The sequence below is a fragment of the Simochromis diagramma genome, unplaced genomic scaffold (genome assembly GCF_900408965.1).
Source record: "Simochromis diagramma unplaced genomic scaffold, fSimDia1.1 OVJJ01000646.1, whole genome shotgun sequence".
Lineage (NCBI taxonomy): Eukaryota > Metazoa > Chordata > Actinopteri > Cichliformes > Cichlidae > Simochromis > Simochromis diagramma.
Window position 1 is genome coordinate 5,033,252 of NW_024387279.1, and position 12,557 is coordinate 5,045,808.

Here is a 12,557-nt window from a genome sequence, read left to right on the forward strand (position 1 = left end):
ATAGGACACGAATGTTGACAATTGCACTTGTGTTTGCTCCCTGTGTACAGATATCAGTCAGAACAAAGAGTTTTACATGAATACAGACGTAAGACCACCATTCACGTACGCCTCACTAATAAGACAGGTAAGGAACTCTCACTGATTTCTTCTTTGTGATTTAGTGAATAAAAACTTTCAACTCCTCCGTCCGGCTGAAACTTTTGTCTACACACTCAGCAGTTAAGAAAAAAATGTTCATGTTTTGCTACATGTGAACACAATTTAGACAGAAGAATAGATAAATCATCTCGAAATGACTGCAAGAATGCATTCAGGATTCAAAACACAGCCGCACATGACAAAAATGTTTGATTAAGCATTTCAGTGACTGTAATTATTACCAAATTCATTTCACACAACAGTGGGGATGAACCTGTTTTAAGATGGCCAGTCAATTATCGCTCGACTGCAGTAATCTGGGATCTCAGGAATTAATCTGAGCGGTCCATAATTGCTGCCCTGTAATCTGCCTGAGAAATGTTTTCACTTGCCCTTCATTTACACCCGCAAAAGAAAATATATTCAAATCTGCCGTTTCGAATAAAAAGTGCATTACACTTCTAGGAACACTTTACATAGACGGGTTCTCGTTTGTTTTTTTTATGGGGGTTTCTTCAGGAGAACGCACACAAACCTGCATGCCTTTTGTGAATTATTAAATGTTTTGTGAAGGGAGCAAAGCTGAAAATGTTTGTTTCTGTCATCCAGGCAATCCTCGAATCTCCAGAAAAGCAGCTAACACTAAACGAAATCTACAACTGGTTCACACGAATGTTTGCATATTTTAGGCGCAACGCAGCAACGTGGAAGGTAATTTTTTTTCTTTCTTTAATTCCTCCTAATGTCTTTAAACCAACACGGGAGAATAAAGAGTCATTGTGTAGATGTTAGGTGGACTTAAATGATAGTCGTGCATAATAAAATGTAAAAACAAAACTTAATCCAAATACATAACAATAGCCTACTTATTCAATTCAAATGAACCACCCTTTAAACAAACATGTGAACCAGACAGAGCAGGCCAGGGGAGGAATATATGCATTTGTGTAAAAAAATTAAAAAAAAATTTTTCAAAACAGTCACCCTGTAATGTGTGTGGATATTCTGATGGTGGGTGGCATTAGTTTAACATAGCAGTGCTCTGCCAATGACTCCTGGCTGAGCCCCTCACACTCACTTCAGAAGGGAACACTCTGTTTTCCACCAGGCCGCAAGCACACGTTCACACAGACACACACAAAACAACAGAACAGTAATGACTGGAGACAGAGAACGTGAGATTTGAATGAGAAAGGCAGTGATGAAGCAATGAAAGCCTTTTCTGAGCCACAGAGCAGCTCACACACACACACCACCATGCTGCTGCACTCCCGTCCCCCATCACCTTCCACACATACTGACAGCCTTTCCATAGGGGCACATTGGTGTTATAAACACTGGATTCCTCTCCGCACACACATTTAGAACATACACATGCACTCAGCATAGCTCCTGTAAAAAGGTCGACTTTCTGAATAATTTGGACTGAACCCTCGATTTATGTTCAAAAAGCCCTTTTTTTCTTTCTCACTTTGTAATGGGAAATGCCGACGCAGAATGAGCCTAACGTTTTCTCATCAGTAACAAAGTAGTGATTAAAATGTTCAGTTTCTATATTTTGTTGGTGTAATTTGTTCTGATTGATCAGAAGAGGCAGCTTTAAAAAGATAAGGGAAAAAAGGGGATGTCTTAAGAGTATCGCCATGGAAATGAGTAAATATTTATGTGCTGTTTAAGTCATTTGAAACTTCAGACCATTTACTGCCCGTAACCCTCTGCTTTATTTATTGTTTTCATTCAAGTTTCATCCAGAGCCTGTCACAATATTTCTACTATGAAATGAATTTTTTCTTCCCATGCAGCCATGTTTACTGTACTGATAGAAACCCTTTTTTTCTCTCTTTGTTTTTACATCAACTGCAGAATGCAGTCCGGCATAATCTTAGTCTTCACAAGTGTTTTGTGCGGGTAGAAAACGTAAAAGGGGCTGTGTGGACAGTGGACGAAATAGAGTTCCAAAAGAGACGGCCTCAAAAGATCAGTGGGTAGGTTTGGCCCTGTTGAGCCCTAGCGTCTGTCTCAGCGCTGACTGATGGGAAGAGTCTGCTGCTGCTGCTGCTCCATCTCCATTGTCTGTGTGCCATACCATCCAAAGTCCCTGCTTGCTTTGGCGTGCCTCCCCTTCATGCTTTTAGAAGCCTTTTGGTGATGCCTCATAACCCACAATGGCTTATTTTCATTTTGATCCTCACCCTCTCCCCTCCTCCCTGTGTCTGTGTGTCTGTCCGTCCGCTGTCTTTCCTGTCGATCACTGCATCTGCATCTGGCTGTCGCCTCCCTCCTCCCGCTGGTTTGCTTTCCCAGGGTGCCATTCGCACCAACCTCTCCCTGCATAAGTGCTTTGTGAGAGTAGAGGATGAGTTTGGGTCCTTTTGGACTGTTGATGATGAGGAGTTTAAGCGCGGTCGCCACATACAGCGAGGCCGCCCTCGGAAATACGCCGTTGATGAGAACTTTGACGAGCTGCTCGTACAGTAAGCACTTCCGCCTGCCCTGCAAACTCCAGTGGTCCCCGCCCCACTTGCATGCCTCCATCCCTCCCCCTCCCCCCACCTCCCCTCAGTGTTGCCATCATGCTTTTTGTGTTAAGCTCGTCATCCATCATGCTTCCACAAGATCTGCCTCCATCAATCTGTTCTTCCTTCCCATGACATGCAAAGTGTTAGAGATAGTTGTGTGGTATTGTCAAGTGATTGAACGTCTTAGAACTGTAGCCTTAATATCCACATTACTACAGCAGTAAATTTGTTAAGTTCTTATACAAAGTGCATTGATTTCTTTTTATGAAATAAGATACTGTATCTGAGGAATGCATGCTAGCTGAGACACGAGTCTGTGGTTGTAATTGAATTTTTCTGTTTGCAGAAGTCCAGCCTTAGTGAAGAACATTCAGACCAGCTTGGGCTATGGTCCGACCCTCTCTGCTGCCTTCCAGGTAAAAAAGAAGTGACTTCATCTCAAGCCGCCTCGCTCAGAACTTTGAAAGGCAGGAAGGAATAAGCGTTTCACTGTGTCACATGCACGTAGTCTTTGTCTTTAAGATGATGTACTCGCATAAAAGAGTGATGGGAAACTGAGAAAGTGCTGACAACTGGCTTCCGTTTCACATTTAATGCTTCGGGCTTTGCTTTTCAGGCTTCAATGGCAGAAAACAACATACCTCTATACACTACTGCTTCCATTGGAAGTCCCACCCTCAATTCCCTGGCCAACGCCATCCGTGAGGAGATGAATGGAGCAATGGACCATGGAAACAGCAACGGCAGTGACAGCAGCCCGGGACGCTCGCCCCTGCCAGCTATGTGAGTGGCACACGCGCTTTCTATCTTCACCGCAGTCTGTGTAAGAAAAGTGAAGAGAGAGGAAAATTTTTTTGAGCTGCTTATTCCACTGAGACCAAAACTCTTCAAATAGACAAAAAGTAGTGCCAGTGCCCACCCAAAAGGCTCTAAAGTGACCTAATGCATGGCAATAGATCAAACAGAAGGGATTGCCAGAGGTACAATAAATAAAGTGGAGAGGGGGATATTGGGGTGGCGTGTGGGGTCACGGCCAGTGCTGTGGCAGGCCTCCCTGCCGAAAAGGAAACTCCACCTTTTCAAAGCTTCCATCACCAGAGCGGCCGGGAAGAGAAGACCGGAGCCCCTCTGTTATTTTAACAGCGAGTTTATGAACTCTCCTTTATGCGTCCTGCTGTCTGTCTGAGCCCCGCCATCATCGGCCCTTTCACTTTGTTAAAATATTTACAAAATGCCAGCACGCAGAGTGACACAGCTGCTGGCTCCGACAGTGCAACATGAGCCGCAACACATCTAGAAACGCCTCTGAAAGAAAAACAACACAAAAAGCATAATTAGTCTGGAGGACATCATCCAAGATTCTCATGTAGGAAAGTTGTGGTCGGCCTGGAAACCGCAGCTCCCCGTTCACTTGTTGTATGGGAGTGTCTGCTAAGTTGTTTGAAGCCTAAAATAATACAGCACACGCTGCATCGTTTCCAGATGTGGGGGCAGACCACCGATGTGCAGCAGGGGTAGACTCAGGGATGGCCTCCTGAAATGTCTGAGCTTGGGGGAAATTCTGCCTAAAAACAAAAAAAGGTGCAGTAATAAGCTCCTGGCCAAATGGAGGAAAGTGCCATCCTTAATCACTGTGAACATAGCTCTGAGCATGGCTGTGGAACAGGAAAGGCAGAGACAGGATGGGTGTGCTGGCCTAAAGGCAGCCTGCTCTCCCTCTACCCCTCTGCTTCTATCTTTAGGCTGACAAAGCTCACGACTCCTTCTTCGTAATTATGTCTATAAGCTTTGTGCAAGTACAAAACGAGTTAAAACTGTGTTCTTTTGCTTTTAAAGAACTTTATTCTCTTATTAACAAAACACACCTGGCTCTTTACGTCTCTTTACGTCTCTTTATGTCTCTTTACGTCTGCGGATGGAGCATTTAATGCTGCGATTAATTCAGTCCCTGGTTTTCTATACTGCTCTGACTTACCCTGTCCGAATGCGAGTCCATCACCGCTGTGTAGTAACATGTGCTGTCCACATGTGCCAGGGAGCTGCTGGTTGACAGGACACAGCTTTTTTTACCACAGTGAAGAAACCAGAGCACTTCTCTTAAACAGCCAGATGAGAGTCAGGCATCCAGAGAAGGCTAATTATAAGCAAAGTGTGGAATCAGCATGCAGTTCAATGGCATAATAATAACAATTTCATGTCTGCCCCGCAGCCACAGAGTCAGACCTGAGGCAACAGCACTTGTGGAGTTACTTTGATGTGAAAATGATAGAAAAGCTGACTTTACTTTTCCCCCCTTTTTTATAATTTACACCAAAATATGTCAGCTCATTAGCATACGAGTGCTTCCATCACAATAGCTGCAAATCACACAAGACGTCCTGGTGTGAATAAATCAAATGTGGGCCGTGGTGATGAAGAATGTGCCAGTTGTCCCTTGTTGTTGTAGTAAATGAGCCCGGCGCCTCATCCTGACATCGCTCTACCTCCGCTACAGCAGCCTGGCACCGCAGGTTAGAGCGGCAAGTCCCCTGCAGCTGCTCATAATGTTTTTTTTTCCCTCTCTCTCTGCCACAGCCAGGCCTCCTCTCCCCCTGTGCTTTCTTCCTGCTCTGTTTCTGTAATGAGAAATTTGGCAGATCTCATCTCTTTAGTGGCTCTTTTGCCCAGGCTGTGAGCTGGAGGGGCGGGCGCTCATGTTTTTGCCTTGTTTACAAGTGACAGCGTTATTATTCTCATAAGGGCTCTGTTTCTTATCACGGTGTTGTGCCGAGTGCGCCGGTGCCGCTCTCCCCGCACGCCTTTCCTGCCAGCGCTTTTCTTCCCTTATTGACACTTGCTTGAAAATATGCATTAATTCTGGAGTTTAAAGCATGTATGGTGGTGTCTGGTCGCTGTGTTTGCTTGAAGTTGATTAATGATAGAAGCCGGCTCGGGGTCGTCCTCTGGAGACCCGCCTCGCAGGTTGTGCATGTTAACGAGCAGGAAGAGGAACACACAGCGCGCCGCTGATCCTCCGCCACCAGGAGGCTGACAACGGCAGCCTCACTCGCTCCGCAGAGTCCATTCTCTCCTCTGCTCGTCTCACGTTGTTAATCTTCCTCATTTATCAATTCTAAGTGAATACCCTGTTGTCGGTTGCCATGAAAATAAAAAGCCTGCAGCTTTGCCGGGATTGGAATACCTCAAAAGAAAGCTGAAATTATCAACAGTGCCAGTGAGGCTCCCACTCACAGCCTCGCTGAAGCCAGACATTTGTTTTTGTTCCCCTGCCTCTTCCTTTCTAAACAGAATCGGCACAGCTCGTATCACCCTGGGCCCAATTGTGTGAAAGGTTGGAAAAGAATACGGAGGAAAGTTAAGGATAGCAGACTGTAAGTTTTTCTCCTCTTCTCCTTCTCCTCCAGGCATCACATCAGCGTTAAGGAGGAACCACTGGACCCCGAAGACCACGACGGGCCCCTCTCCCTGGTAACGACTGCCAATCACAGTCCGGATTTCGATCACCACAGAGATTACGATGACGAGCAGGGCCACGACGACATGCTGTAAGGCTAGCGCCGCCCACCTCCCTCCCCAGCCTCAGAGGCCGAGGCAGTCCGGGTCATTCGGGAGACAGAAACGCTCTGCAGATAACAAACACTGAACTGCAGTCTCAGCCACTGATGACAGCTCGCAAATGTCTCCAAGTTGACTTTTTTTTAGTGCCATTAAAATACATAGCAAGAACACACATGAGAAAACACAGATGATGCCCCCACATGAGGGCTCTTTTTTCCCTCTGATTCCTTTCTACTTTTGATTTAAGTAGCGCTTAAAACGTGAAAACAAACTTTGTTTCTACTCATGTGTCGGACAGACTGTATTTTTTTTTTTTTTTTTTTTGGTACGGGGGGGTGCGACGTGTCCGTGCTATGGGATAACCCTTGCCACGCAGCCAGGACGGACTGCACTCAACGGACTGCAGAAGAGGAGGGGGGAGGTGTTTGTCTCCCTCTCCACCCTCCCCTACGCCCCCCCACCCCACCCCCCATTCCCTCTCTCAGACACACATCTGACCAGAAACTGAAAAGAGAGAGAGGGAGAATGACTGACGTTTAATTTACACCGTGTGTATGTGTGTACGTGCGAGAGAGAGCGCGAGTGCGGACTTCTGTTCATTGTCACTGCCTTCAACACTTCTCATTGGTTTAATCCCTTCTACAGCGGGAGGGTTGTTTTTGTGTTTTTGGTTTGTGTTTTTTTGGGGAGGGGAGGGGGGGTTTAAAAAGTTATGAAATATAACATAATGTGTCTTCTCCATCATTCAGTGCTGTTCTAGATGTCTTTTTGTTTTTGTTATTGTTTCTTTGAACTGATCAGACCTCATGCCCATGCTGTGGAGATTCTGTGTGGTCAGCACTTAATGATGAATGTTTATCATTTCTTTAAACACACTCACATGAAGCAGAATGTCGCATACCAACTAGTATTTTTCTGTCATTTATTCCTCAATCTTGCCACACACAAAAAAAAAACCCACCACTCTGATGTGTAGCCCGCCCCCCACTCCACCCCACCCCAACCAGACCCCCCTCCTGCTCATGAAGTCCATTGGCAATGCACTACTCATAATGAAGGCTCTCTCCACGCATCAATGAAGTTTAATTTAAGATGCGAATGAATGACAGAGAAATCATGCAGGTTATGATTTATCCTTATGAAATTATACTTTAAAACAGCCCCCTCACGGCCGAGCATGCTGAGCTGCAACAGAATTTCTGATCACTTACAAGCTCCGGGTTTTTTAAAGCAAAATGAAAATGTCAGGTGTGCACCAGCGAGATAATGATTTAGACCAACTAATTGTGATTCCTGAACACAACTGTCATTGTTAATCAAACGTGTCTGCTTTTCCCCCCTTTTTTTCCAAGCTGTAATTTCATTCAGGGCTCGGAGATAAACGTGCATTCCCTGTAGTTTTATTTGTATCACGCGCATGACTAGTTTTAAGTTTCGAGTGTTAATAATTGCACACCGGACGAACGGCTCATTTTCTTTCATTAAGGGAACAAATCCCCAAGACCTGCAATAAGCGTTGCACATTCCAGCATTTGACAGTCATCGTAAAAGGGCCCAAACATACAGCACATACCATTTTATGCGAAGGTGGATGCTTCGACGTTCGGTGTCGCCCAACAAAAGTCTGTTGGGAATCCACGGGAAAAACTTCCAGCTTTGCTGAGAAGTTACATTTTAGACATGCTGAATTTCAAGACTGCAATCAACCACTTTTAATCTTTTTATTTATTATTAGTTTTGGTATTATTTGATGTTTATTTGGCTTTTTAGTTTTGTTAATGTTGTTGTTGATTTGTATTAATATCATTCTGTGCCTACCAAAGATAAACTACAAAGTCAGTGATGTGTTTTCCATGCAATAGCAGATCAGGCCAAATATCTCTCCTCCGTTCTTTCGGTAGCTGGCGGCAGATTGAATCGAAGGGGGGGGGAGGAAAAAAAACGCTCCTCGCACTGGTGTTTTCATTCATTGTTATTAAAAAAAAAACAGCAAACAAACAAAAAAACCAAAGGGGTGGAGCTGCATCGAGGTTTTGCAGTGACCAAATCTGAACGGGAGGCACCGACAGTGACTACACGATGACCAAACTAGGGAAACTTCTTATCTTTGGGCCAGTGAGCTGGGAAAAGGGAGCAGATAACACATGCAACATTAGAGCGTATGTAGATAAAACATATACCGGTTAAATGGGAAAAGCTTTGCAGAGAACAATGTGAAATGGATTCTGTGCTTCAACTGGACCACACAAATGATTCAGTGTTTCTCTTCTTTTATTCCTTTACCTGTGTGTATCATTTAAAATGATTGTATGCCACTTTTTTTTTTTTTAGGGATTTTTGTTGAGATTGGCAAGACTTCATGATTGTGTTTAGTTTCTGTCAACTTATTACTTTTTATATTAAAAAACACTCCTGTCAACTAATAAGCTGGGTACAAGGTACTTTATGGCAGTTATTGTTATTGTTATTATAATTTTTTTCCTCTAACTTCACCGCTCATTAGCTAAAAAGGAAAAAGGGCAATCTGTGGCTTCCAGAAAATGTATTTAATATCCAGGCAGCTGTGGGATGGGTCAGTTACATCCAGGCTCAGGACCGTGAGAACAGGGGCCGAGCTCATCCACAACCCCCCACCCCCCAGTCAACCGGCTGGTTTGTTTGGTATTCAGAAAGGAGGGAAAAGTGCCGGTCGGTTAGATCATTCTCAGCATGTGTAGCTTGACATTACTAAAGATAACAGCATGAGAAAACCGTTAGGATGCATACCTCAGTTCAAACCTATAGGGAATGATTCAATTAAATGAGAAAAAATAAACATTTCACTCAGTTGCACTTAGTTGTGTGTCTTGCATGTGTAGTCTGATACTGTAGAGAGAAAATGACAAAAAAAAAAATAGAAAATGAAATTAGAGCTTGTTTATCTTAAAGGTTTCATCCTTTTTTTTTCTTTTTTCTTTTTAAAGCCAAACCAATCCAAACCTCAGGCCTTTTGTTCATGGAAATGTCACTCGGCTGTGTGTGAGTGTGAGTGTGTGAGTGTGTGTGTGGCACCGTTCATCCTGTCAAAGTTTGTTCTCTGATGTACTGATGGGTTGTTTTAAGGGCGTTCCAACATTAGGTTGTACATACATGTCGGTATAGCCTTTGCCCCCCCCGCCCCAACACACCTTTTTTTAAGATCAAAAAATACATTTGTGTTATGTTTGCTTTATCGCTTTGTATTAACTATGAAATAGCTATGAGAAAAAAAACTGCTGTATGTATTGGAATAGCAAACTGTGCTGCAAATGTATTTTACTTAGTAATCCTTGCTTTAAAAAAAAACAAAAAAGAAAAAAAAAAGACAAAAAAAAGGAGTCACACAATCCATGCAGACGTCTGGGTGAGCTGGGCATGGCCAGGCTGGGGCACGGGGGCGGGGGATAATCTCAGATTTTGGATTACAAACTGTAATATAGAAAACAGACTTTTTCTCTGTTATCACTGACCTAAGCATTTTGTACAGATTCTTTTTTCCCTCTTTGTGTTAAGCTGTTTTTTGATACTTCCCTTTGACGGTCCAGCCGCTGCCTCGCCAGGCTGCGCGCTAAAGAAATACCTGCTCGAGTAAAATGGGGAAAAAACCCGACACTGGGCAGGACTGGTATATTTCCTCTACGAGACGGAGATATCTTGCATGACTAATCCCAGGGTCACGGAGATTTTAGGGGGGGGGGGGGGAGGGGTGGTTTAAGTGGTCAGTAGTAATATAAGGGTGTATCAATTTAATGATATTTTATATGAAATGAATAGGAAAAAAAGAAAAATATGCAGTGCCAAGATGTAAAGAATATTGTTAAATGCTGTCTTTTTTTTCTTTTTCTTTTTTTTTGGAGATTCATTTCACTCGCTCATTAAAAGATGTCCTTTCATGTCACGTAGGTTAAACACACACACACTCTTTGGTTAGCATCAAGATATTTATATTTTTTATCTCAAGTGGTCATTGTAAATGAGTTGAACCAAGCACAGCAGGCAGGTCAAAGGTCAGATGCTGCTGAAGACTCGGACCCTGCAAAATCCAGCTGCGTGGCATCAGACCTCCCCCCCACTCACACACACACACACACACACACACAGCCAAAGTATATCACACACACTCACACACACTGGCACCCGAGCTAAAATGCCATTGTTTCATCCATCACCAACCATCCAGCCCGCTGTCATTCCGTCCCCCCCACCCCAACCCGTCTCTTTCTCCCACTCTCGCATCACACTTTGTTTCTTTCCAGATGGAGGGGGGGGAGGGGGGGTGCGCAGCCCAGGAGCTGTCACGGTGCTCTCATCCTGCGGCATCTTCTCTTTTTCTTTATCTTTCTTGGGTTTTTTTTTCTCTCGCTCCTTTTCTTTGAAGATGTACTCTGTAGTTTTCTTTTTCCTGTTTTGTTTTTTTGAAGAGAAATATTATTGCTCATCACTTCCATCAGTCTGTAACCTCCTCATCATTCCTCGTCTGTCTGATGCAGACCACTCTGTTGTAGTCGGTGGCGATGACTGACATGAGCATTCTAAACATGCAATAAAATGCTGGTTGTTCCGATCGTTTCTTCCAAGTCTCTCGTTGTGTCTGTCCGAGTGAGGGCTTTTATTTTTTTTACTGCAACGCATGCAGTTAAACTCACAGGAGCTAAAATGCAGAATCCAGCATCGCGAGCTCGCTCGAGACTGATTTTCGCACAACAACGTGAGCCACTGCATCAAATGAGAGAGTTTTTTTTTTTTACCGACACACATTCATGAAATATTTCCCCACTGCAGTTTTTGTCGCCCTCAGTACCTCTTTCCTCATTACTTCGGCCTGCAGGACAGTCCCACACAGACCCTGTTTGTGTCGTCTGCTGCAGGACTCTCATCCCAGCCTAAAACATTAAATTATCTCGTAATTAAAAAGAGACAGTTAAACTGTCTTTTTCCTAACAGCAATTTAGGTAACTGCATTTGATAAGCTATAAATTGCAACCGCATTAAAAAATCCCAGAAATAATAGCGATATGGATTTGGTGACAGCAGCTAATGCTGATGACCAAGACTCCTGGTCCTGGTGTTTTTACGACAGAGGTTGCGGGGCATGTTGGCCACTAAACAGGGGACAGAGATCAAGTCTAAGCACTTTTAATCTTGTGAAACAAGCAATTACAAATAGTTGCATTGATTTGTTAAAAAGCTTTAGGTGACATAAATCGTTTCTTGCTTAGCTTATTGCTGGAAATCATAAACGTCAAGTGCATTATTAATTAAGGCCTTTGAAAGACAAGATTTAATGGAAATGATATAAAATCACAAGCAATGTTTCTGCAGGTTGTATTTCACCCAAACGCGTCTGTGTTGTTTCCCCTCACGCTCATCGCAAGCGTTCAGATAACATAAAGTGATCACAAAGGTATCAAAAGTATTTGTGTTTAAAAAAAAAACCCACTTAACTTATAGAGGGGCATTAACATATGATATAATTATAGTCCATAAAGTCTGATGAAACACGGGGTGAGATATACTGCACTGTCACACCCATAAATCTGAATTTCTCTGTAGGCCGCTGGTAGACCACCGGCCCAGCGTTCACGTTTGAAGCCATAAAATGAGCCTATGAGCACAGCGTTGTCTCAGTCACTCAAAGCCCTGGAGATCATTTGTGGTTTTATTTACCCAACAACAGGGATAGGAATGGAAATTTAACGACACAAACACAATGTGCTTCGTATTAAAAGACCAGAAAAAAGTCGTAATAAACATTAGAAAAATGCAGAAGACGTGACTACACGCTGGATATAAACACGCACAGTGATTAGCTGTGAAACTGTCAGGACAGGAGTGCTTTCAGCTTCCATTTGAATGTGGAAAAAAACACTTGTGATGAATCTCAAGTCAGCAGGCAATATGTGTCTCCAGGCAGGGTTGGGCAATACCACAAAATTTGTTTTTGATCCAATACCAACTAATAGCAGGAACAGATTCACATATATTGATACCACAGTGCGGTATTGTGTGGAGAGCAGAGCCATGTGTCATGTTCTAGAAAATTTCAGATTGCATTTTCACCACCGTTAAACATTTCCTTTCACTGGTAATAAATTGGTTAAGTGTGAAACCTCTGAACTGCACATTCATATCTTCAGCGCAGGGGTGATGGAACGTGGCTTTTCCTTTTGGTGGCTGCTGCACGAAGTTATGAGTTTGTTTTGTGCACACTTGCGTGTGTGTGTGTGTGCGTGCGCGCGCTCACGGCAACGAGACACTGAAAATGATTCAGAAAATTTGCAGAAAGGATGTCGGGCCTGCCGTTATTAGAACAGGTGGGCT

The 12,557-nt window shown here is 43.6% G+C and overlaps 1 protein-coding gene across 18 annotated transcripts in view; it reads left to right on the forward strand.

Moving 5' to 3' along the window:
* Positions 1-10,805, forward strand: part of foxp1b (forkhead box P1b) — a 148,498-nt gene extending 137,693 nt beyond the window's left edge. For 17 of the 18 annotated variants that reach the window (XM_040002994.1, XM_040002997.1, XM_040003001.1 and 14 more), the window contains 6 exons: positions 51-127; positions 751-852; positions 2,005-2,126; positions 3,007-3,076; positions 3,277-3,443; positions 6,065-10,805. In XM_040002994.1, coding sequence (XP_039858928.1) covers positions 51-127; positions 751-852; positions 2,005-2,126; positions 3,007-3,076; positions 3,277-3,443; positions 6,065-6,209 — 683 coding nt within the window. In that variant the 3' untranslated portion in view covers positions 6,210-10,805. The remainder of the gene's footprint in view (positions 1-50; positions 128-750; positions 853-2,004; positions 2,127-3,006; positions 3,077-3,276; positions 3,444-6,064) is intronic. The other variant, XR_005691739.1, reaches the window with a different exon arrangement.
* The last annotated feature ends 1,752 nt before the right edge of the window (positions 10,806-12,557 follow it).